General features: G+C 31.3%; 1 protein-coding gene across 5 annotated transcripts in view; it reads right to left on the bottom strand.

Annotated features, from left to right (window-relative positions):
* The window catches only part of Obsc (Obscurin), a 613,188-nt gene that overhangs the window by 212,448 nt on the left and 372,864 nt on the right, over positions 1–27,876 (bottom strand). For all 5 annotated transcript variants that reach the window (XM_075359431.1, XM_075359430.1, XM_075359429.1 and 2 more), the window contains 2 exons: positions 25,965–26,384; positions 21,557–21,976 (listed from right to left, as the gene is read on the bottom strand). In XM_075359431.1, coding sequence (XP_075215546.1) covers positions 21,557–21,976; positions 25,965–26,384 — 840 coding nt within the window. The remainder of the gene's footprint in view (positions 1–21,556; positions 21,977–25,964; positions 26,385–27,876) is intronic.

Here is a 27,876-nt window from a genome sequence, read left to right as displayed (position 1 = left end):
AGGAGTTAAGATAAATAAATAGTTTCTTTATTTTTATCACTCTATATACGTAATAGATCTATACACTGCTCTACAGAAAGCTGAAAAAATTCTTCCAAAATTTCCTTGCTTAGTAAAAAAAAAAAGACAAATTCATATTCAGAAAAAAGTTTAATACTTAAAACAAAGAAATATATTAATAAGTAAAAATCATAAATTTTATGAAATTTTTTAAAAATTAAGAAAATTTGGGTCAAAATTCTAATAGCCATAATTATACATTCTAAACTCGCCTCTTAATAAATCAGAAAAACTGTGAAAGTGAATAATAATTCAAACTCTGAATCTTTTTACAATGTATAAATCTCTTAAAAAAGTAAAAACCTTTCTATCTTGGAAATAAAAACCTTTTCAATTTTGTTTCTATTTTTTTTAAATGTTTACCTTTGTAAAACAGAAATGACATAATATTCTAGAATTACAGTAATTTGAATAAAAAAAGTCCATTTTATGTCAATTTGAGATAATTCTTTTCTAACCTAATTGGAACACTTGAGAAAGCACATTACATTTTTTCCACTGAAGCAGAATTCTACAATCAATCATTAGAGAGTACAAAATATTATTTTTGATATTTAATGTGGTACTGGAATGCTATCTCAAAAGGAAATACAATGTAGAATCCTTGGAAACTAATAATGAATTATAAGTTTTATTGCACATTGTTTGTCTTGTGGTCAGCTGTTAGTGTACTATGTAGTTTTGTGTAGTAAAGTGAACTTTGTGTGTGTAAACACATACATAAAAAACAACACAGATCTCAGACAAATTAAATAACACCAATGTATACCATAACTAAACACAGCACCATTCAACATCCCAGTAAAAGAGAGAAATAGTTTTCATTCTTAAGAACACACTAAAAAATAACAAAGTATTACAAGAACATATATCTAAGTTATCATAAACATTTCTAAAAGTTTACTCTATATTTCAACACAAATATTACACTTCACATTCTGATAGGCTTCCTATTGGTTCTTGTACTTCTAGCATCCCAGCTGAAATTTCTCTACAACACATAGAAAACACACAAACTCAACAACAACAAGCACGCCAAAGCAACACAAGATAACGCAAAGAACTATTAATCTTCTTAACTTCACCATCACAAAATCAACCAACAAATTGTACTTTCAAGATCAAAATATAGAGCAAACTGAGAATGACGTACTGTCATTCATAACACCTCAAACCACCCTACTTTAAATAATCTATCTTCTTTTAGAAGTATAATCACAGGCTGTTCAACCACCGTGTAACCTGCTCACTTAGAAAACTGCTCACAGATTTAAAAAATTTGGATACTATGTAGTCTTCAGAATAACAGACAAATCAAATCATTACACACGGAGTACAATTGTCAAACTAAATGGGCTAGGAATTTTAAATATATAAACTAAACTCTCGTGACTGTCTAAAGTTCTTTATTGGACAAGTGGGATGCGGTTTCACATGAAGATACATTGAACACTAATGTGTAGTATATTAAAATTTACTAATTATCTCATAAACACCAATAACAAAACCAAAAACTCTACAACCTTGATGGTCCACATATACATGTAAAAAGACTGCATCTTGACACGCTTGAAAATGATAAAGATAATAATGTATAAAAGCATGCAATTAACAGACGAAATTTAAATCAAACTCACTTTAACCGCATTGTTAATATATATTCCCTAAAAAAAAAAACCAGTAGTAACCTCACTGAACATGAGTGAAAACATCAGCACCAGTACTGAGAATGGAACTTTTTCAGGAACCAGGTACCACTTTTTTCTCAAAAATAACAATAAAACATGCATTTTTTCATTTATACCACAATAACCAAATAAAATTTCTACCAAAAAGGACCATTTTTCCTAATTAACAATCAATGTTTGATTAGTCTTTTTTATATTTTGTTCTTATTTCTACTCGTCCATTTTATTCAAACATGAGTCTTCCAAATATACCTGAGAGGTTCAATACAAGCATTTATTGCTTATAATTAAAAATATAAATTATAAACATAATCTAACCAAATTTAACCTTTTCGACCTTTCTTTTTCCTGTTTAGCCTCCGGTAACTACCGTTTAGATAATTCTTCAGAGGATGAATGAGGATGATATGTATGAGTGTAAATGAAGTGTAGTCTTGTACATTCTCAGTTCGACCGTTCCTGAGATGTGTGGTTAATTGAAACCCAACCACTAAAGAACACCGGTATCCACGATCTAGTATTCAAATCCATGTAAAAACCAAATTTAACCTATGCTCACTTTGCTCGCTAACCTTGACTAGCGAGCGTAGGTTAAGTTTGGTTAGATTATTATAATATCTCTGCAAATACTTTCAAATTCCCACTGATTTGGGAGAATAAAGTGGTACCCACTTACCTAAAAGGATGGTCAGAAAGGCAAATTCCAACATTTGGATGTAAACTTTTTGAAAAGTTTCATTACAAATTTGATTAAACATTAATCAGTTAAAATTTTAAATTAATATCGTGCTAATCATCATTGCAAGAACAAAGAAAAAATTTATCTTGTGTTTTTATTTGTTTTATCAAATACAATTTTATTAGTCTGCAAATATTTTAGTTTTAATTTTTGATAACGTGCCCAGCATAAATATAACATTCTTATTTTAATTGAAAAAAGTAGAGAATTATAACAATTAAAAATTTCTTATTAAACTGTTGATCATTATATTTATGATATAAATTCAAATATATGATATATAATAAATAAAGATAACATAATCTGTAACTGAATGCATGGGAAAACAGGGCAAAGTAACTAATAATTTTTGATAATACTCCACGTGGTTCATAAGTGCACGAGCAAAAAGTATTCATATCTTAGGTTTAATTACTGAAGCTTAAGCTTTGCAAATGATGAGAAAGTTGGGAAAAGATTAATTCTTATCATCGAATGTCTAACTGTCTTCTAAAATTTAAAAAACCATACATTATATGGAATCACGTTTAAGTAAAGCCAGAATATGATATTGATGCAATAAGAGTAATTAAAAGAGCAAGCTATTCTTGCTTGTCAACTTAGGATATGAAAACATTTAATAATGATGAAAATGAGTTAAATTTTTAAAATTACTGCCATCAAAAATCTTTGACTGAATGCTGCAATAAATAAATTTACTAGATAATTTAATAAACTGTTGAAATTCATGTTATTTTTTTTTAAGTTCAGTTATGATTAATTATGTTTTAATCAAATTTAATTTGGTATTTGAACTAGGCAAACTACTAAATTATCAACATCATCATCATAAACTTAAAGTGATATTTAATTTTTTTTACAATCCTGCCTATTTGAATCAACTCACCTTTAAGCTGAAATTTTAATGTTGTCCCAATACTTTCCATTTTATAAATCACATTAATGTAAAAACAAGCTCACAATCGCATAAATTCTCATAAGTGAAGAAAAATAATTGAGGGGAGTGAAAAATTTCCTTTCAGTTTATAATATTATCTCTCAATGTCTCCAGACATCATAACAAAGGAATTAAAAATAATATTCCAGAAAAAACACGATAACAGAAATTATTACCCCTCTTCCTGATTATATACCGATACTGATTTATCAGTTAGAAATGCTTCCAATCAAAATTAATGGTTACATGCTACATTAATGAAAATTAATTGTATCTATTATAAGTAAGTTTGAAGGATGTAATTGTAGTACACCCACAGACATTCATTACCTAAAGCAATAATAACAGCTATTAAGCCTATGTATACAATCTTAACATGATCAGAACTACTGAAAAGCTGTTTACATAGCAAGACTCAAAACCTGAACAAAAGCATTAATGCAGATGGCAAAGGGTACAAAAAACATTTGTACGACTCAAAACCATTCACCTTGGTGTAACAGATGCTGCTATTTGTTTTAATGATATTCCATTTTTAAATCTATTGATTTACAAAGATTACAAATTAAGCTCGGGAAATTTATGATAAGACAATTTAAAAGATATAGACAGAAAAAGGATTGAAAAATCTGCAAAAGAAGTGTACAAAAAAAGGAGAGTTGTAAAAAGATTACTACAGAAGAAAAAGGCAAGGTACAGAAAAATGTGACTACTGCCCTGGGAGATTTTAGAGCCTAGTAAGTACAGTTTTCAATAAATGCTATCATTAATGCTCTTTTACCAAAAATATGATTTTTTTTTAAACTTTAGGAACACTTTTCTCAAGAATGGGGGAAGAAATTAACTTGAAAATTTTTGTATATGTGTACCACCATTATATTAAACGCATGTACTATTATTACCAACATAAAATGAAAACTGATAGAAAAAAAAAATTAAATGGTTGCTTTTTTATGTAAAAATTAATATGTAAATTTTTTTTTTTATAAATTTATAAACTTTATTCAACCAAACTAGTACACTAGTTAAATTGTATCAATAGTAAGGTTGTATATAAATTTCAAGTCCATAACTAAGTAGTAGTTTTTGAAATATTCGATCCTTACTGACATTAAATCTGACATTTAATTAATATCGGAATGCTAAAACGGGGAAAACCTCCAAGATACCAAACATCCAGAAAAAATTATTTCAAAAGGTTATGATGGTTGTTTTAATATTATACGAGGTGCAACAATAAAGTAATGAGACTGATTTTTCTTTGCAAGATGTGGCAACCCTGCAGCTTGCATAGGCACACCATCTTTGACCTTGGTCTATAAGCTACTTCTAGTCCAAGCGGCACATTGATGCAACTGCTCAGTCGTGAGTTGTGCTGTAATAAGTGAATACGCGTTTGTGTCTCTTGTCACAGAAATGAAACCGCAAAATATTACGCAACGGTATGCCATTTCTTTTTGCTTTAAATTGGGTGAAAATGCGACGACAACTTATGGTAAGCTTCAGAAGGCTTTTGGAGAGGAGGTTATGTCAAGAGCTCAAGTTTTTCGGTGGCATAAAATTTTTAGTGAAGGCAGAACGAATGTTGAAGATGAAGACCGCAGTGGACGACCATCAACCTCACGGACAGATGTCAACTTGACCAGGGTGCGTGAAATCTTACGATCTGATCGAAGATTATCCGTGAAAATGATTGCAAAAGAACTCAACATCAATCGAGAAACGGTTCGTCTAATATTAACTGAAGATCTTGGTATGAGAAAGATTTGTGCAAAAATGGTCCCCAAAAATCTCGCACAACAACAGCGAGAAACACGGAAAAATGTGGCAGCCAATCTGTTAGAGCAAACGGAAATCAATTCTGATTTGTTGAGTCGTGTTATCACTGGTGATGAAGGTTTGCTTTTTCAATACGATCCAGAAACAAAACACCAAAGTTCGCAATGGTGCTCAAAGGGATCACACAGACCAAAAAAAGCTCGCATGTCAAAGTCAAAAGTGAAATGCATGCATGCTTGTGTGCTTCTTCATTTCCAAGGGAATTGTTCATAAAGAGTGGGTGCCTCCTGGACAAACAGTTAACCAATATTTCTACAAAGAAATTTTAGAAAGACTTCATAAACGAGTTGTTCGTGTCCGTGCCAACATAGCTGATAATTGGATTCTGCATCACGATAATGCACTATCCCATACTGCTCTGTCAGTACAGCAATTTTTAACCTCAAAACAAATTTCAGTACTACCACAGTATTCACCAGATATCGCTTGGTGCGACTTTTTTCTATTTCCAAGAGTCAAAATGGCGGTCAAGGGACACCATTTTCAAACAACACAAGATGTCCAAAAAGCTGTGATGTGGGTCTTGGAGGATATTACAGAAGATGAGTTCCAGAAATGTTACCATCAATGGCAGAAGCGCTGGAATAAGTGTGTGCAATCAGAGGGGAACTACTTTGAAGGAGACAACACTAAACATGACTAAAACGGTAAGCAACATTTTTTTCACATCAGTCTCATTACTTTATTGTCGCACCTCGTATTTTTAATTTAAGTTTATGATATAAAACTCAAATGTTTTCAAAAATAAATAAATTTTAACAGTCTTGTCTATAGTCTTGCTGTGATCATTAAATTATTCACCATTAAAAGAATATTTTTACTGTTCAGATTTCTATGGATTAATATATCAGCAAAAAACATATTATGTACATAAATAGATTGTATATTAGTATAAGATGTAGTACTGTGAAATAAATGTAAATAAAATGATTCTTATTTGGTTGTTAAACAACAGTAATACAAGTATGTCAACTGAAAAATAGTTAGTGTAATTTTATTTTCTGGAATCAGCTTTATGAAAGTGAAAAACTAGGAGTGCAACTTTAATGCCTAACTGGGTCTGATAACAAGATCTAACTGTTTTATATTTACATAAATTAATTATCTATATAATGAGTAAAACTCATTTTTATGAATGGAATTAATAGGTATAATTTAATGATAATGCATGTATAAAATATGGGTTGTTACTGAATATGCTGACATTAAACAAGCAGGAATAATGTTTTACTGTTTTTTAACACCATTGGGAATCTATTTACACCCTAAACCCCAATATCATTATTCAAATTAAATAATTTTTATTAATGAACTATAATAGTAAGGTACAGTGATGGATAGTCAGAGATTAGGTTTAGTCAAACCAATTAAATAGTAATGCAATCAGTTCTTTCATTTTGAATTCTGGTCATCATTAATTGGCTTCAATTACCACAAATTTTTAGTTTGGTGAATCTTTATTTTCAGCTTAGCTAGTCGTATATGAAAATTGTTACTTCACTAATATAGGAGGACACAACTACCTAAGATCCTGATTAAATAAAAATTAAGCTATATATTCTGTGAATTTCCAAATCATATTACTAACTCACCCCAGAGCTGCATTATAATGCATATTATAAACCCTATATACTATTCTGACTTCATAAAATCTTTCTACTCATACATAAATATTCTCCATCACTATTTATAAATACTAATATTTTTATCTTACTAGGTGATTATTATTATTTTTTAAATAGTAAATTTAAATGTAACTATTTGAATCACATATAAATAACTTATAACAGGATCAAAATAGAAATTAAATAGATTCTAAAAAAGAAGGCCTTGACCGCAGTCTGAATTTTAGGGTAAACATGAGCAAAACAAATAACTGAAGTAGAAAAATATTTTTGTTCCAATTTCATTTAAAATTACGTCAACAATAATTTGTAGTATTTTTAATTATTACAAAACTATTTTGCATGAATCTTCGGTTCAGCCTTCCATAACAATTTAAATTGTTTGAATTTATTCTGTTGAATAAATTCAACAGAATCTATTCAGCAGACTAGATTCTAATGAATTGCAACATAATAACAATAATAATATACAAAGTAGTACCTGATCACATAACAGCTGTAAGGCGTCACTTACAGACCTTCATGACCAGTAGGTTAATTAAAGTCAGGCACTTACTGATTATAATAAGTGAATTATCTAACTGTATTCAATGATTGAAAATATTATGAACTGATTTTTAAATTAAAATAGTGCTTCCAGTAATTGTTTATTATATTGTTGAGACAAAAAAATTCATTTCTGAATAAGTTTCAGTGAGCGGGTGATATATTAACATGGTAGTTTTCAGCATATAAGGTTATAATATAAGGTCATAAGGCATATAAGGTCTTTTATTTAATAAAAAACTACAGTTTATTATTTCAACAGAATAAACTTTTTTTCTTCTTTTTTTTTCCCCTACATCCCTGGACCGGACATCCAATTAAGTATACTCGGCCCCCAGAGACTTGTCTTTTGACTCTAAGGCGGTCTTCCCGCCCACCGGTTTTACACCCGGCACGGCAGGTCAACCGCCCCGGTACTAGATCTTTTCTTGTTTGCCTCTAATTCCCGCCGACGGCAAAGCCCGGCTATGCCGTTCTCCACCCCCGCCGACAGAAACCGGGTCTCGGTCTTTATGCCATTTGCCTCAAACCGGCGCGACCAGCACAAGGAGCGCGCGCACCCCCAAAACCAGCCACGCCGGTCGGGTCTAGGTCTTTTAATTTTATCCCCGCGAAATCTCCCCGGAGTCCCCGTCCCCTCACCGAAACCTGCACGCCAGGGCATACAGGCTCTCAGAGACGGGGCTGTCCACCTATCCCTATTTACGATTGAACCTAACGATTCCTTCGTCACGCCTCCTCTTCCTTAGTGCGAAGAACCGTACCGGCGAAATTGTTAAAAACGTTCCAGTTCGCTCCTTAGCGACCACTCTACTATGTTATTCGCGTTCAGGTTATTGACTGCTATGAATTGTCTGTTTTGTGCCGATGTTCGGCATTCGAACATCGTATGCTCTGCGTCGTCCACCTCCTGGGAGTAGTCGCAGTTGGGTGTGTCTCTCTTGCCGAATCTTTTTAAATAGTAACCAAAACATCCATGACCCGACATCATTATGTGTTATGTAAAAGTTCACCTCGCCATGTTGGCGATCCAGCCATGCGTCCAAATCACTTATTAACCTTCTGGTCCAGGCCGCAGAGCGTTAGTCTCTGCCCATACTTCCTTCTACCACTGTCGGGTCATCGCCTCGGTCTTAGCTCTACGACACCCTTCCGCTTTCCTGCTCTTGATCTGAAGTCTATCGGCGGGACCGACGCAAGCACACATATAGCTTCATATGACAGAGTACGATACCCTGCCACCACTCCCAACAATGCCGTTCTGTGCATTCTTCGCAGTTTATCCTTGTTTCTTTGTATCCTGATTGCATTAGCCCAAAACCGGCGCCGCGTATAACGCCGCCGATGCAATCAGTTTCCGTTTGGAGGCCCTCGGTACTGTGTGTTCCACGAATAATCTCCTGATGGCTTTTATGGTGAGCCCTACTTTTTTGTACACATTTTCTATATACCCACCAAACTTGAGACTTTTATCTATTGTCCCGCCTAGGTATTTTGTATCCTTGACCTCAGTTATAACCTCTCCACAGATCACGACCCGAACGCCGCGCAGTCTTCTCCTACCCGTGAAGAGGATACACTTGCTTTTTGCCGGGGACACCTCCATGTTGTTGTTTATTAGCCGGTTGTCTATGAGTTGGAGGGAGCGATTTGCTTTATCCTCTGCATCACCAATTTCCTTATCTTCCACCAATAGTGCAATGTCGTCAGCGTGTGACTACGCTGACTCCTTCCAGATAAGGCAACCGGAGCACCCGGTCGTAAAAGATGTTCCATAGCAAGGGGCCTAACACAGACCCCTGCGGAACTCCACCGAAGACCGGAAATCTCACCACCCCCTCCAAAGTGCGAACCTCCGTCCATCTATCAGACAGGTAGCAGTCAACCTGGTTTAGCAAGTGGTCACTAACATTCATTTCTCTGAGCGCCGCTACAATGGCCGTCCACGGTACCGAGCCAAACGCATTTTTGATATCTAACTGGACCATCAATGGGATCCTTCTGGTCCTCCAAGTACCGCTCCGTACCTCCGCCGCCCAGCTAACCACCCTGTTTATCGCATCCAGTGTCGAACGGCCCTTACGGAATTCATATTGCTCCAAATGTAGGCTTCCGCTTAGGTCCAGCTCCTCTTGGATCCTGGTAGCAAGAAGTCTCTCAGCAGCCTTACCCATATTATTTATGAGGCTGATAGGACGGTACTCGCAAACGCCTGGGTTTGTATTCGGTTTGGGAAGAAAAACCGTTCTGGCCTCCTTCCAGCATTGAGGGAAAGTGCGGTGTTGCAGCCCATAACTCAAAATGTCCGTCATCTTCCACGGTACTATTCTAGCTAGGCCTTTAATGACCGCTGCCGGAACTCCATCTGGGCCCGGACTCTTCTTGTTATTTAACTTGTTAATTGCGGCAATCACCTCATCCTGTGGGAACCTGCCACGTTCGCACAAGACTGCCTCCCGTCTTATCTCCTCCTCCCGTGGGAAAAGTACGGACATCTGGCGCGCCGCTTCGTCCTCATTCAGCGCAGGCACTCGCCTCCCCAATCGCTTCATTACTATTTGGAAGGCTCGCCCCCACGGGTCAGCATCGAGCTCACCACACAGTTCCCTCCACTTAGACCTCTTGGCGTTCTTAATCAGGTAGTTCAACGTTTTCCGAGCCGTCCTATAGGCCTCCATAGTTTGTACAATCTGAGCCTCAGATCCCTGTCTAGCTCGTAATCTTTGGGCCGTTCGTTTATTTCGCTGAAGTATGATTCTTTGTTCGGCGATCTCCTGGTTCCAGCAGTACACAGGGTGGTATCTATGCTCCGTTTCCGGTATGCTGGAAATTTCGTTTGAGATTATTTCTTGGAGGACCTCCGGATCCAACCTTCTGCCGTCGGAGATTTTGCATGCCGCTCTCTCCACAATTATGTTCACCTGTCTGCTAGTGAGTCTTCTTGCCGGGTTCCGTACAGCAGGGGTCGCCGAACAGACGTGTATTATCAAGGAGACCGCAAGGTGATCACTCCCGGTCTCCTCTTCCAAAACTAGGAACTCGGTTCCATCAGTGACCATTCTCCCATCCACGATCACCAGATCGAGGATTGATCTATGGCCCCTCGCTCGATAAGTCGGAGTTCCGTCGTTTAGGCATGTGGTATCGGTAGCTGCAAGGAAGTCCTCCAGGACACTTCCTCTGTTATTCGTGGTCCCAGCGCCCGCCGCCACTGTCCTACAGTTGAAGTCCCCCAAAATAATAGCTCTCTTGGGGGACTGCATAACCAAGCGTTGCAACTGTGTCATCCGGTGTTGGTACTCTTCAATGGACACATTAGGGCTAATGTAGACACCGTACATAATATGCTCTTCCAGTTCCACGGCTACCACAACCTGCGCTCTGTGATAAGAATAAACTTATTGATAAAAATGTCAACTGCTAGATATAAAATGAGTAGATATTGTTCATTTTTATTAAAAGTATAAAAAGACCTCTAGGTCTAAAGCATAAGATATGCTTAATGATACTGTAACGTTCTCTAAACTTGTTTATGCATGGTGATAATTTTTTCCTGTTTAAAAAAAAACTATTCACAAATTTCATGCATCTGTGACTTAGCTGAGTGAACGATGTATATTTTTTCCATCTAAAAAAAAACAAAATTACTTTAAGTTCATTATTTTATCAATCCATATGATACATTCTATTCATTCAAAACTTACTGGGTTTAAATATTCATTACGAGGTCTGTTCAGAAAATAACTGAACAATCTTTTGGGTTTTATTTTTTTTTTTAAGCTTTATTATTAATTTTACAGATTATTGGCCTTGTCCCCTTCACAGTACCCCCTCTCCTATTCATAAACTTTTCCCAGCAGTGTTTCCACTTTGCAAAGCAATCCTGGATTGCTTTGCAAATCCATTTGAAATGGCTTTTAATGTCCATGATGAAATTCATCATGGGCATGATGAATCATGTCCATTTTATTGATGATTTAATATCATCAATAGTCTCAAAATGATGTACTTTCTACACTGATTTTAATTTTGGAAATAGGAAAAAACTGCACGAAGCTAGGTCTGACGAGTAGGGATGCTGAGGGAGGACAGTCATTTGATTTTTGACAAAAAACTGATAAATAGCCAAGTGTGCAGGTGCATGGTCGTGATGAAGAAACCATGAGTTATCTTGCTACAACTGTGGTCATTTTTTGTGGATTTTTTCACATAAAAACGCCTTGATAGTACACATAGTTCACTTGTTTCACCTTGAGACATGAATTCAAAATGCAATATTCCATTAAAATAAAAAAAAAAAATAAAAAAAAAAAACAGAGCATCACTTTAACATTCATTTGAGACTGATGTGTTTTCTTGGGGGATGGAGATCCTTTGCCAATCCAATATGATGATAGAACTTTTGTCTCGATGTTGTAGTTATAAACCCAGCTTTTGTCTCCCACTATGATTACCTGCAGAAATGTTTCATTGTCATCAGCTTGTTCAAGAAGTTGCCGACAAATGTCCACTCGATGTTCTTTCTGCTGTTCGGTCATCAAACAAGGAACAAACTGCTACAACTCGATGCATGTTCAATTTTTCAGTCAAAATGTAACAGCATTATCCAATCGAGATACTAACTAATCTCTTCTGCAAGTTCTCTGACAGTCATTCGGCGATTTACACGCACCTGATTGTTGATTTTCTGACCATGTGTGTCATCGGTTGAAGTCGAAAGCCTTCTTGGTCGAAGATCATCTTCAGTTTACTGATGACCGCTTTTAAATCGTGAAAACCATTCGCAACATTGTATACGACCCAAAGTATCATCTACGTATGCTTGTTTCAAAACTTTTCAAGTTTTGAAACGTAAGCTTGTTTCAAAACTTGAAAAGTTTTGAAACAAGCTTTGACAACAAAGTTTTGAACAGTCGATCTGACAATCGGAAATTTGCATGCACCAGATTGTAAATTTTCTGAACGCGAGTGACATCAGTTGAAGTTAAAGATCTTCCTGATCGAGGGTCATCTTCAATTGACTGATGACTGCTTTTAAATCGTGAAAACCATTCGTAAAATTTGAACAACCCAGAACATAATCTCCATTATCTTGTTTCAAAAGTTAAAACGTTTCTGTTACAGTTTTCCCTAGTTTCACGCAAAATTGTGTGTTGTATTGTTCCTCCTTAAAATCACACATTACAAAAATCACTACTAACACTTAAACACGTTGCACTCAAATAACAATAACATGAAAAGTAAACAAGATATCAACAATCCAAGAACATGTCGTTATAGAGGAGGTTATGCGTAACACAATGCTGCCAACCACATGTCACTAAATATCTCTGTTGGTGTGTAATTAAAAATATTTGGTTTTTTCTGAACAGATTCATATGTTTGGCACTTTAATGCACTGCATCTTTTTATGCAAAATTTCTTGTACTAGATCAGAGTTACAACAGCATCTGACTGTAAAAACTCCTGCAAAATCCTTAATGTTTAATTCATAAAATTGGGATAAATGACCATACAGGTGAAATACTCATATTTACAATTAGATAAAAAGGAATTGAGAATTACATACTGTATTCATAGAAATATTTACAAAAATTTAGAAATTAAATGCAAAAATAACTTAATGTCTACTACTAAATAGATACAGCTAGATTTCAGAAACAGGAAAATAAAAGATACTAACTTGTATCTAAACGATGCAAGATACAGTAATATCTAAAAGATTAAAAGATACTACTGGGAAGGGGAAAGGAATTATTTAATGGAATAAAAACAATTTTTAACACGCAACTGCTTTAATATTTTTATAAAATTTTCTTGAATAATCATAAATAATACTGTCATATGATAATTTCTGAATGAACTTTGCATTAAATTCAAATAATAGAATTCTATACACTTCTGAAAGCTACTTGTTCCATAATTATTACTGCTTAAATTTTTTAAAAGTGTTGGTTATTATTAAAACTTTTTATCTTTTTAAGACTAAACTAAAAGCTATAAATAAAAAATGTTTAAAACGTGTAAAGATGAAAACTGAAAATAACTGAAGGTTATATTAATAGTAAGATTTTATAAATAAATATAATTCAAGAGATTTTTGCTCCAACAACTGCAAAATATTAATGCAATTAATTCATCAAGCAAGTTTTCAAATCTGTACAAATTTGTTTCCTGACCTTAATAAATAAATAGTCTAAAAAACTGCATCCTAGCAGCAGAATATAATTATTTATAAAAATATATTTTCATTTAGTTCTCCTAGTTAATATTTCATCCCGTATTTCTCTACATTCGGTGCTTTCACAGAGATCAGTGCTTTATAAGAATTTATGAATATAGACATTCTGGATTAAAAACATAGTTAAAAGATTTTGGAAGTATACTTATATCTTTCCATTAATACTCTTGAGTGGCAAACATACCTTTCTATAATAAAACATACTGAAAGTAAATTTTGAAAATTTACTTTTATAAATATTCATACAAATGAAACTTCATTTTTACCAATATCTGGCAATAAAAAAAACGTTGAATACTTTCTTAGGTTATTAACATCAGAAATTAATATTAGAAATTTGAACATATTCATTCCATCACTGCATATTCATTTGAACATCTTAAAATTGCTAGTTAAAAAGCTGAACATAATCATTTTAGTTATTAACTCATAATCAATTTATACTGAACTATATAAATTTTACAAAAACTATGACCTAAGTTATAGCTTTCATACAGAAAAGAGATTGCACAGCATCAACATACATTTTTTAATTAGATTATTTTTAATTATCAGTATGGTGCTTTGATGTAGCAAAATATGAATATGAATACTAAAAAAAAGACAAAGATTAGACACATTTGAGATGTAGTTTATAGAAAAAAAAAATCCTTCTAACATCAAAATAAATTTGAATATTTCAATATAATTCACAGAAAGATTAAAGTTCTAAAATCATGAAAGATGAGGAACTTTTCCAGTAAGTCATAAGACATCCAGAATCAATTAATTCGATGATAGAAAAAAATATAATTAATAGTAACTACAAAGGATAACAAAGATTAGAATACAATACAACCAAAAATGTAAAAATATGTAATAAATATTTTACGTTTAAAAGGATACTGAATAGAAAGGAATCAACTAAATGAATGTCAAAAAAGAATCTAACTAAACCAATGTAAAGAACAAAATAGACATTTAAATTAACCAGCATTCATTGAACCAAATGGTGATGACCTTAAGTTTACATACATTTCTTAGATTTTCTGTAAAACCTTTGTACTACATATCTTCTCCCTCAGTATTCCCAATACTGTTTCTCTGTCAAAAGATGATGGCTTTAAATCTGTGTTTACATTTGCTGTAAATGGAATTTTCAACTTCTTGCTGTGTTCATCATCCACATCAAACTACATTCCTCATTTATACATTCATATAGAATAATTTATTCAGCACAATTTACTTTTGAATTTTGAAATGCTGTATGTATATTTTAGTGGTTTAAATATAGTTGTTTATAAAATTATTTGTGACCATGTAATCTAACATTTTGGAAATCAACACCATTCTACCTGTTTTTGTTGGGTTTGTAAGATTAAACCCAAACATAAAAAAATGTTTATGCCGGTAAGTTTATAACAGAACTACATAATTATTTTCCTAATTAAGTCAAATGAGGATACTGTCCTTGGATAATGGAGCACATTAAGTATAGCCCTCATCTGTTGCAAAAGTGTACTAATTATAAATATTTTAAGTACCTGATTATAAAAGCTAGGACACTACATAAGATCATGTTCTAAGCTATAATTACCATATCTTTGTATCTTTCATGAGGTTAAGTTACACTGCATAAACGAAGAAATTTGCATTATCTAAATAATTATGTTAAAATAAATAGCATGCTTTTGAATGCCTGTTTGGTTTAGCTACTTAACAGTGTGTGATGGGTATAATAAACTAAAACAGTGTATATTGGGTATAATAAATTTCTGTACTGTTTATTCTGTGGTAGTATAAGTTGTGAACTGATATTTTAAGTAGAATCTCTTTTGAATAGCTTTATTGTAAATTGTTTTTACGAATGATTGAACTGGAGAATATTCTTTATTGATAAATACATAAAAATACTATTTGAAAATTAGTTTGATAATTTACTTTGAATTAATACTAATGATGACACAAATTATATTGACTGTAAACATTTAATGAAATTTTACCATTTCAAGTTATGTTTCACTGGAACAAGTCTATGAGAAAATAGTAACCAAGAACTTGGTTCTATGTAACAACAATTTACACTTAAAAGAATGAACTAAAAGTGACAACAAACAATGCAATTTAAACAACTTTTCTAACAAATAATTGTATGATTTATTTAAAGTGTTTAATTAAGGAGATGAAGTTGCTCATTATAGGATGTGTACTCTTTTTATGCATTGAATCTGTTGCCTTTAAGTAATGTGTATTATATTAATTTCTGACTATAAGTAATTTATTGTATAATGGGTATAGCAATGGAAAGTGGTGGTTTTCAGCGAGCAGTAGAAGCTAACCCTGAAGTGTGGCAAGGGAAATCTGTTATTTGACAGAATTGAATTTGACTGAATTTGACAGAAGCCGGTAATGCAATTTATATTGGTAAGCAACATCGACAACTGGTCAGTGCAAGAACGTATATTGGCAGTGAATACATTTATTGAATGCAAATCAAAGTAGATGTGGAAGAATTCCTTCATGAAATGTCATTTTGAAATGTACTGAAACGTGGAAAAATATGGGTAATGTTTGTGATAAATTTGTTAATAATGTAGTATGGACGGTACATACTCTAGTGTGTTGACAGCATTAAGTACAACAGTTATTAAAAGTCCAACTCCTTGTAGGCATCAGTCACCTTCTTTAAATATATCAAGACAGAAGTGTTTGATATATTCTATGGCGAGACCTCAAATTTCACCTATATAAAATAGTTTGTTCATAAAATTTTTGTTTCTGATAAAGTGTGATAAAAAATTCTGTACTCTAATGAAATTCTGAATACAAATTTTAGTTAGAGAATTCTGCAGACTACTTCCTTTGAGAATACCTGAAATCTAAAATGTTTGTAAATAAGCTGCATACCACTAAGATTTGGAATCAACATTATTCAAGAAATTAGAAAAATTGATAATGATTTCTTAAGAAAAGTATGAAGAATTTTCAGAAATGACTTAAAGAATGTATTCTATGTCAGGGATTACTAAAAAAATTTAATAAAATAATTTATAAAAGATAAAAATAAAAACCGACTTCAACAAATAATAGTACTAAAATGTTAAAAATAATTATATTTTTATTTATTAACTAGAGTACAGGTATTTACAACAAATAACTATTTTTGAAGTCAAATTAGACATAAAGTTATGTAAATTTAGTACCTCAATCGATCGCTAAGTGGCTAAACGGGATTCCCACATGTAAAATGTGATCTCAAGAGCACATAAGAGAGAGTGCCTCATGATCATACCTCACCTTGAGTTCGCTAAGGTACTTGGTGATAATAATACTTGGTGATAACAAATGTACTTAGCCATATATAAAGTATTTTTATATCATATTTTTGTATGTCGCATTTTATTGTTATATTTTTGTAGATCTCTTTTATTACCAATTTTGCATTGTTCGAAGTAGGATTTGAGTTATATAGATCATAGGTTTGTTTTTTTAATTTGTGTTGGCTGGCTCTGACTTCAAAAATAATTATTTGTTGAAGTCTGTTTTTATTTTTATTAATTATTTTATTTCACAATTTTTAGTAATATCTAAAACCTATATATATAATATAACTAGAATATACTATATGTTATATTTAATATATATGTATTATTATATAATTAAAATATGGGTAGGCCTACTTAACGTACTTCTTGGCAACTTTCAAGGAACTTTGCCAAGTAAGGAATGATAGTTAAAGGAGAAATAGAGAATGAAATTCCATGAATGTTTCTGCATAGACTTCTCAACAACAAGAATGTAGACTCTCACAAATAAGAATGTACACTAGTCGATTCTTATGGAATGAAAGTTTAAAGAGTCATGCTCTTCATGTCAGTTTAATACAAAAATGTTTGGCAAATGAAATGTAAGAGCAATGAACTCACAGCCTCGGCTTGATATACGAGGAAGGAGAGTTACCAAAAGCTGTACTCATACAATTTGGCAATGAGATTATTGGTCTTAGAATGAAAGATGTTGATGAGTGCGTAGCCATTTCACCAGTTTGTACAACATTCTAAGCGAGCAAGGAATACAGAGATTTCGAGCGCAGAATGCTACTTCTAGTATTAAACTGTACACAAACTGCAGGGTACAACTCTTGTCAGGGTAATGATAGACCTCGGCAAGAAAAATTTTGCCAAGGGGAAGATTTATATTACTCTTAATCGAATTAAAATTTTAGAGTGCAATGCCTAGTCTGATTTAAACCAAAATTAGTTATTAAATAGACCACATGATGGGAAAGCTGTGACAGAAACGATGAAGTTGCTAATCTATCTAATTTTTATTCTACAACAGGTTTCATTATTGTGAGTGGATGTTTGGACAAGGAATGTGGGTACTCGATTAAAGAAAGTGTTTACAATAAATATAGAATATTATTTATTGCAAAATTATAATATTTAACTTGCTTCATACAGTGATGTTGATTGGGAGCTTGCTGTGTGATTATTTTTTTAATACTGTAACATTAGAATTTATTATTACATAATATAAATATTATAATTCTGCAATTAGGGATAATACACTTTTTGACCATTTTATGTAAATATTAAACATAGGTTTAATATTTATATGTGAGAAGAAAGTAGCCAAGAATAAAAGGAATGATTGTTTAAGAAAGAAAGATAAAGAAAAAAAATGCCATGAATATTTCCACAGAGACTAAACAATGATAATATAGACTGTTATTAATATCCTAGTCATACAAGGAACAGAGCACCATGGTACTGGTGTGAGATGTCAGCGGCTAAGGGTGTCAAGCCGTTCAGTTTTTTTTGTTATTTTTCCTAAGATTATCACCAGATTTGGTTAAAATTTATATAGGACCATTCCAAAAGTATTCTCTTTCGATTAAAAAAAAAATGATCAAAATCGGTTTACCAACATCAAAGATATTGCGTAACATTCATAAAAAAAAAAAAAAAAAACATTAAATTGATGAATTGATAACTCCTCCTACTTTTTTAAAGTCTGTTAAAAAGTAGATGAAATTTAATAAATTATATATAATTATTACTGTAATACTACTAGTACAGTGATACTGTAACTAATAACAATATTGAAAAGTACTAGGTGCATAGATATTGAGTAATTTTGCAGTGGCTGTGAAAAAAGCAAATTAGATAAAAATAAAAAGCCGCTCACCAGTCACAATGTGTATAGAATTACAACAGATTAAATGGTGATATAGATACTTTTACTGCAGTCATAGTATATCTGAAGTTCACCAAAAGGTGAAATTGAAAAGGTGGCTTTTGAAGTATGGTATATTACATTTACATTTTTGAGAGATGATACTCAAAATCATTCTATGCAGTTTCAGAAAGTAAGCCTGAGAAAAATGAAGTTGAAAATTGGAACTAATTGCACATTAAAAGAAAAGAATGAAATGCCAATTGTTCAGCTTTTGTCAAAAAAAATAGTTTGGTACTTATGTATTAACGCCACCGCAGCTATAGCTTTATTTAGAAATAAAGTAGTCAATCGGATTTTGGTGTCAAATGAACAGTCTCTTTATTAATTTTAATAAATGGTTATTTATATTTATTTATTTTATAAATAAAATTTAACCAAACTTAACCTACGCTCGCTTCGCTCGCTAACCTTGACTAATTAACACTGTAATTTTTTGAGTATTTATTTAATTTTTATTCAGTAATTATTGCAATTATTTGTTATTTAAATAATCAAAACACTCCAATTAGTCAAGGTTAGCGAGCGAAGCGAGCGTAGGTTAAGTTTGGTTAAATTATATTTATAAAATAAATAAATATAAATAACGATTTATTAAAATTAATAAAGAGACTGTTTTGAATCTATGTTAAACTCTATATTGGCCCATTTTCCAACGAAATCCGATTGACTACTTTGTTTTTAAATAAAGCTGTAACTGCGGTGGCGTTAATACGTAAGTACCAATAGTTTTTTTAACATTTTGGTATTATTATCTTAGGAATTATTCAATATAATTATTTGAAATTTTTACACAATGCTATTGTATCACCAGAGAGTAGCTGAACCAATTATTGCATTTGGCAATAAATATATTAAAGAAAAGAATAATAAAAACTTATAATTCGTTTTTTTTTTAGAGATGGGAAAGGGATACACGAAGAAAACTACTACTGATATATTTTTATTTATATTTTCTATTTTTTTCTTTTTCTTTAAACATAGACAACCAGCCACCTAATTAGTGTTTAAAAAACAGAAACCTGAAGAAATGATATCTATATTTACTGAAGCAAGATGTGACTAACAATAACAAAAGTAAAGGTAAAAATTATATTATAAAGTATAAGTTATATTGATTATAAAGATATAAATATCATTTATTCATATGATAATGATCAATATGCCGATCTCCATGGTGGAGTGGTAGCATCTTTGCTTTTCATCTGGAGGTCCCGGGTTCAAATCCCAATCAGGGATGGTATTTTTCATATGCTACAAAATTCCATTTCCACATTTCACACACAAGCTTTAAGCTTATGTGGTGATATAATCAAGCCCCCCCCCCCAAAAATGTGTTTTTTTCTATAATTAATATTTTACATCAATGTACAGATATAACTTTGAACATTAGCTTCTTTTACTTTTGCCAAGACTACAATTCTAAAATTTATAAAATCTCTTTATCTTCATAAAATTGTAGTCGTTTTTAAAAATTCAAATCAGTATTGTTGTAAATGACAGCCATTTATACTCGGTCAATATTTTCCTTTCTACCTCCTCATAGCCAGGGCTGACTTAATTAATAGACAAATGTCTAGGGCCTGTAATTTGGAAGGGCCCAGAGCTTCAGTACAGAAGAAATAAAAAAAATAATAATAAATTTAAAAATATTAAAAACTACTTTATTATTTTATATTTTATAATATAGAATATTATGTTATTATTTTTAAACAATACAAAAAATGTCATTATAATGACATTCACGGATCTAACAGGAGGGCCATGAACATGTTAACCTCCAAGGGGACAGGTAACATGGTGAATTTTTTAAAAAAGATAAAAAATAAGTAATAACTTTAAAATTAAAAAAAAAATACAAAAACATTAAAAATTTTTTTCTTTTTAAATCAAATAAAAAATCTTTTTTTTTTTTTTTTCTTTTTTTCTAATGCTGAAAAGGGAATTTCCTGAATACCCTTCAATTTTGTTAGAAGTTGTCCACAACTTATATTAGTGAGGCCCCAAATTAAAATTTTGTCTAGGACCTCCTATAGGCTTAATCTGTACTGATCAACCCAGTTCTTAGAATAAATTATTAACATTAATGTTCATGATTCATTGCTATGAACCTTATAAATCAATTTGGTGGTTTATTAATTTATATTTGTTTTGATATTTATAAATACAATTTGTCACGTGTTCTAATTTTGTACTACTATTGTTTAGAAATAATATAAGTAAAGCAAACGATAAAGATTATGTTCCAGTTAAAATTGTTAATGTATGATTCCAATCAAGTGAAGCAGGGAAATTGAAGGGCAAATGGTGAATAATTCTTGTTACTTTTATTACATTAACTAATGCAATATATCTGATGGCCACAGCAGTCAATCACTTATTTCCATTTAAAATTTATATAAATATTTTTAAAAATATGGGAGGTATCTGAAAAATAGCAAAACTGTGTTTATTATACTTACTTACTTACTTACTTACTTACTTACTTACTACTTACTTACTTAATGGTTTCCAAACAATTGGATGACTATTTAACATGAAAATCATGTTAAAACCCAGTCATTACCTTAAGTATAGTAAAACAATTGAATATACTAGTAGCATAAATTAAAAACACAATTAATTAAATAGTTAATAGTACTATTAATAAAAACAATTACTCACAATTTAAACTGTTGCTTCCAATAGTTTTAGAGAACGCAGATTTAGAACCAGATGAGGAAGACGATTTTTTAACAGAAACAGACTCGCTACCAAGAATAGCTTCTTTAGATAAGAAATCCTTAGAATCTCTTTTTCCAGATGTATAATCGACAGATCCTCTGGTGCCTGAAGAGACTTCTTCGATTGTTGTGAAACTATCTGCACCTTTAGACCCGGCTGTTATTCCCTGAATACTTGAAAAACCATCGACATCACCGGTTACTTCTCTAAACTGTGATATCGTTCTGCCATTGATTGCAGCACTCTCCTCGACCATTTTCATGCTTCGTGATGATGAACTGGATGATGACATTTGGTGATGCGTCGATGATGTCTCAACATAGACCTCTTGACTGGTTGTGCTGGACACTGAACGGAATTCTGCAAGGCAATACATATATGCAAAGTTAAAAACAAATAACTGTTATTACTGCTGTAGTTAACTTAAAAGATCATGTAACAATGGTGAAGTTATATTCAGAAGAATAAGAAGAAAAAATGAACTTTATAATAAAATTTCACTACCCTGAATGTTTCATAATCTAATAACTATTAGGTATAAACATTTATGTTTATGATCCAGAGTTATTATTCAGTATGGCTTTGTTTCCCAAGGTGTAGAAGTAGAATTCCTTAAATTGTATTTAATGTTCTACTGTTCTACCGATGTACATTGGTATACACACAGTAACTGTATACCAGACATTAACCTTTGTAAAAAGGACAATACAATGGAAAATTAATCAATAATGGTAAACTGCAACACATATTGATTCTAACCATAATTGGTCACACAAAATAAGCATAGTTAGATTAATGATTAACAGAGCCCAGAAGTATATGCCTAATAATGAAGTAAAAGTAAATGAACAACTTTATTATTTTAAAAATACCACAATAAATAATGGATACAGTAATTATAAAATAATTGATATTTTTAATTTAAAAAAAAATTTAAATAAACAGAATGTAGAAAGAAACAAATACATCACTGACACTTATAAAAAAAAATAACATAAGTGATAACACTCATAAGTATATCATTTACACAGCAAAAACAATCAATATATTCATAATAAATATCGATACAAGATAGACTACAATCCTGTAAATCTTTTTTATAAAACATCACAATCGTCAGAAAATCAATAATATGATAATGACTTATGCAGAAATAGTCTAACAATTGTGGTTATATATATATATATCAGCAGCATAAATAAAACATTTCAAAAACAATTTAAAAACCATACGATGGAATTATTAAAAATAAATCTGTTATAAAATACAGCAACATAAATAAATTTCAAACTGCTTCTAACATACAAAACATACTCATGACAATTTTAGAATGTAATAATAGTAGAACAGACACCATTCAATCAGAAAAACATCATGTACAATTTCATAAAATTACAATCTTACTAGATTAAAAAAAATATGTAAGAGGAAAATTGAAAAGGAAACAAAAAAGAATTGAATATTTTTTATACAATCTTTTCTTAAAATTTTCACTGAAGCTGTAATATGCTCCTATTTTATTATGTAATTTATAAATTAACTGTATTTAGCTGAACATGCATTGCAACAGTGTGATAATGCTACCAATCCTGTAAGGTGAATGGCTGTTTTACTGATTTTGTGGTTGTACAAATAAATTATTTATTATTTTATATTACATACCATATGTTAGTAAATAAATAAATATATTCTATTAAGATACATCTTAACACCAAATATATTTAAAGATCTATTTTTCTGTTAATGCCTTTGTTATAGAGTTATACACATTCAAAACTGCAATAACTGAAAAATTGTGTAACAATAAAACGAGGTAAAACGTATTCTGGATGAACAATTTTATTGCATTTTACATTCATAATGCAATGCATAATACAATAACAAACTTTAAACAGTGCTATATTGATAATAATAAACTATAACTAATAATTAACAACATAAGAGCAAATTAAAAATTTATTTTAAAATTTTAAATAAAAGTTTTGCTCGTGTACCACCAGACATGAGACATGATAAAACAAGTTATAAACAGATATTACTTGAGGTTAGCACACTGTCAAGCTGAAGAGAGGAAGCATTTTGAACATTTATTGTAGATGGTATGGTTTCAAAATTTATTTCATTACTAATTTACGATTAAAATCATTTATTTAAAATAAATTTTTAATTTTCTGTTGTGTTATTAATTATTAGTTATTATTATTTACTATTAATAATATTATAGCACTGTATAAAATTCATTATTGTACGCATTATGAATGTAAATGCAATAAAATTGTTCATGCAGTGTGTTTTACCTCGTTTTATTATTAACATGATTTTTCCGTCACTGCAACTTTGAATGCTTATAACTTGATAACAAAGACATTAACAGAAAAACAGGTTTTACCAATGTTATTCTTGTAAAATCTTAAATCGAAATCATGCATCACATGTCCACCTCCTGTTTAAAAAAATTAAGTTTGATTCAATATGGTGGATCCAAGATGGTGGACAAAAATTAAAAACCCACCATAATGCAGATTGTTTTTAACTATGTAGAACCCCATTTTTCTTGTCTCAAAATATCTCTTAGATATGCAGTATAAAGCTGTTTCTGTACTTAAAATATTCGGTGTATCTACCAGAATTTATTTACTCGTATCTCATATACAACATGCACCTTTTTTAAAAACTAACATGAAATTTATGGCTGCATGTGATATGTAAGGATTTCCAAATGAGTGTCCAATATCTATCTGTATTTACCATAGTACTGCATATTGCGGTATAATATACTAATACACGGTAGTAACGTAAACAGAACATAGGGTATATTCTAATTACTTTTAACTTCACATCAGTAACTTAATGTTGAGTCACATCTGTTGTGTAGGATATACTGTAATTGTCTGATTATAAATCTTTTTCATAGCATTATTTTTTATCTATGCATTTCCGATTATCATAACATTTTTTTATTATTCATCATCCTGCATTTTTATAGAGGAAACAATTGTCTCAGTGAAACACATACCAGTATTCATTTTGTTTTAGATGACTGAAGGTAAATTGTGGGTTCAATTTACACTTTAAGTTTTTTGAGTTTGTACTTTAAGCGAGCTAGTAAAAATGAGTTCTGTGGAACATTTATATGAAAAATTAGTTATTTGCTTAGCTGATGAAATCAGTAACCATACAACACACTGTAAATATGATATTCTGGAATCATGTAAACAGATTGGAGAAAGAAAAGTACTTGCAGATGGCAAAAAACTTCAATCATTTATCGTATTTAAAAGAAAAACCCGTCCAAACGGTGAAAAATTACCTGCTGGTATCATTGTTAGGTACCAAGAAAAAGGTTGGATGGATCATGTGGTGTAGTTTTAGAGTAGGTAAAATGTATGTGGGAGTGGCAACCTGGTGGTCTTTCAAAATTGAAAAGTATGTTAACAATGGACAGTTTCTGTGAACATTTAACAACAGACAATGTGAAAAAAAGATTTTGAGAAAGTAAAACAGTACAAATTTGTATTCCTACGGGAATGATATCATTACTCCAGTCCTTCGATAATTGTATTAATTGGCCTTTCGAAGCCCATTTGAAAAATCTTTATTCAGAGTGGATGGCAATTGCAGTTCATGAAACGACTCCTACAGTTAGACTGAAAAAGCAGAGTTTGACATTAATATGCAAATCTAGGCTGCACAGGATCTTACTTCAAATTACTTTTTCTTTCTTTCTTTCTTTTTCCTGTTTAGCCTCCGGTAACTACCGTTTACATAATTCTTCAGAGGATGAATGAGGATGATATGTATGACTGTAAATGAAGTGTAGTAGTCTTGTACATTCTCAGTTCGACCATTCCTGAGATGTGTGGTTAATTAAAACCCAACCACCAAAGAACACCGGTATTAATAAGAAAGAGGATTAAAAAACATGTAAGGAATCCTTCTTCAGATTAATCATATTAATGTTTTAACTTGCTTGTCTTTTAAAATAATGGTACGACATTGCTACGATAGGTAGGCATTTTGTTTTTTTCTTCTTCAGATGCACCTCCTAGCCTATGTGTATTAACATATTTTTTGGTGTTTAACATGTACTGTGATCTTCATATATAATGTAGTATTTAATGACAATTTAATTTTAAAGTACATATTTTAATCATTTTTACTCTACATACACACACACTGAATTACTAATATATATATATATATATATGTAGCGGGAGGGAGGGAGTGAGGGAGAGAGAGTGATTAATAAATATTTAAAGAAAACAAGAAGTTATTACTAATGTAACGGATAAAAAAAAAATGGATAGTATTAGAATAATTTTATATTATGAAGTGATAATAAATTCACCTTCAACTCTACGAGATGAAACAGATTTTCTAGAACTGGCAAATCGATCCATGTTGTCGTCTTCTGTTTCCTCTTCAACTTTAACTTTTTTCTCAGATGGCAACTCTTTGTCTTCGTTTTCTTCTTTTCTTTTAACGCTGATATTACTATCAGATACTTTAATTTCCTCCTCTGATTGTTTACTCTGTTTAATTTCTTCACTGGCTTTACTTTTAGAAACTTCTTTAAGTTTAGATGCTTTACTTAATATTTGAGGTAAAATATTTTCCTTGTTTTGCTCGTTACTAATTCGTTCTATCGGTAATTCTTGACCAGGTGTACCAGGTCCTAACTGAATTCCGGTTAAAGGTTCAAGATTCTTTTTGTCCTCTGGTTGAGATTGTAATCTGAGGTCATCAGCAGCGTGTTCAGCAAGTGCAACTGAAATCATAAGAGAACAGAATATTTTTATTAATAATAAATAATCCTTATTGTCATGTAGAATATAAGCACAATACAATTTCACAATCAGGAACCAATGATAAGGATAGAAGATGAAGAAAGGCAAGCTCAGATAAAAAAAAAGGGATAAGACTAGGATGTAGGTTGTCCCCTTGTTTTCTACTACATAGAAGAAACAATAAAGGAGGAGTTGAAGGAATAGTTTTAGAATGGGGCAACTACCAAAGCAAGGAGTAAAAATTCATTAATGACATTGTACTATTGTGCAGAAACCAAAGGCGAGTTAAAATAAATACTGAATAAGTTCTAGTTTAGCTATCAGTTTAGTAGTTTTATCTATCAGGATTAGTTTTGTTTTACATAACAATTCTGTTAAATAAAACTAATGAAATACCACAAAGGAAGTTAATGAATAATTAAATGTTAAAATAACACAATATACCAGAAATGGAGAATTTTGCTGTGTAAGTAGTAAACTTTTAAAGGACAATTAGTAATATAGACATCAACTGCAGTTTGAAATAAGAAAGGAGAGCCTTCATCCAGAAAACAAATTTACTAGAATGGAATATATACGTAGATCTAGGAATTGCAAAAATTTTCTTTAAAACATTTTTGTGTACTGTTGTGGTATCTATATGATAATGAAACGTGTGCAATACAAAAAACTTATTTATTTATAACAGAAAAACCTTTCACAGACAAGGGGATTACCAAAAACATGGTGAAAATTTGTAGGGTAAACAAAGTACGAAGTGGTCTAAAAATAAAAGGCCTGCAGAATTTTGTAAAAAGATAAACTAGGTAGGTGGCTTCAATGATTCCTTATGACATCAATGTTTAATTAATTCAGTAATAACATGAATAATGTATAGAAGGGTAAAAACTATAGAGAAAGACAAATCTTGTATTATAAAAACAGATAACTGAGGATGTAGGATGTAAAATTATATTGAGATTAAAATAATAACACAGAACAAAAAGGAATGGAGAATAATATTAAACCGCTCAGGTGGTTGATGACTAAAAGAAAAACATAAATTCAGCCATAATGAAAAATTTTTAATAATAGTATTAATTCCATTACATTAATATTGTTCATGCCTTGAATATTGAAAATTATAAATTATCTCAAACAAAAAATTTTATAAAGACAAAAATGAAAATTAAGGAAAAATTAAGTTATTCTAATCATTTCTGAATCCACATAGGAAGATATCTTTATAAAATCTTCCATTTTTTATCTAGTTATATCTTTCTGTAGTGTAACAGGGATTCACTGTAATGTAAATTTGTTATTAATCAATGCTTGACATATGCTATCAAATGTTAGTAAAAGAAAATCTATAGAAACTCACGAAAAATTTAGTGATACAACAACTAACATCTGAATTAGTATTTTATTAATATTTATCCTTATATTTCAACCTTAAACTTAAATTTTAGAGATGTGCTAGTCATTTTAATACAG

Source organism: Lycorma delicatula, chromosome 3, assembly GCF_047948215.1.
Source record: "Lycorma delicatula isolate Av1 chromosome 3, ASM4794821v1, whole genome shotgun sequence".
Classification (NCBI taxonomy): domain Eukaryota; kingdom Metazoa; phylum Arthropoda; class Insecta; order Hemiptera; family Fulgoridae; genus Lycorma; species Lycorma delicatula.
The sequence above is the reverse complement of the archived record's forward strand: the minus strand, read 5'-3'. Positions and strand labels throughout refer to the sequence as shown.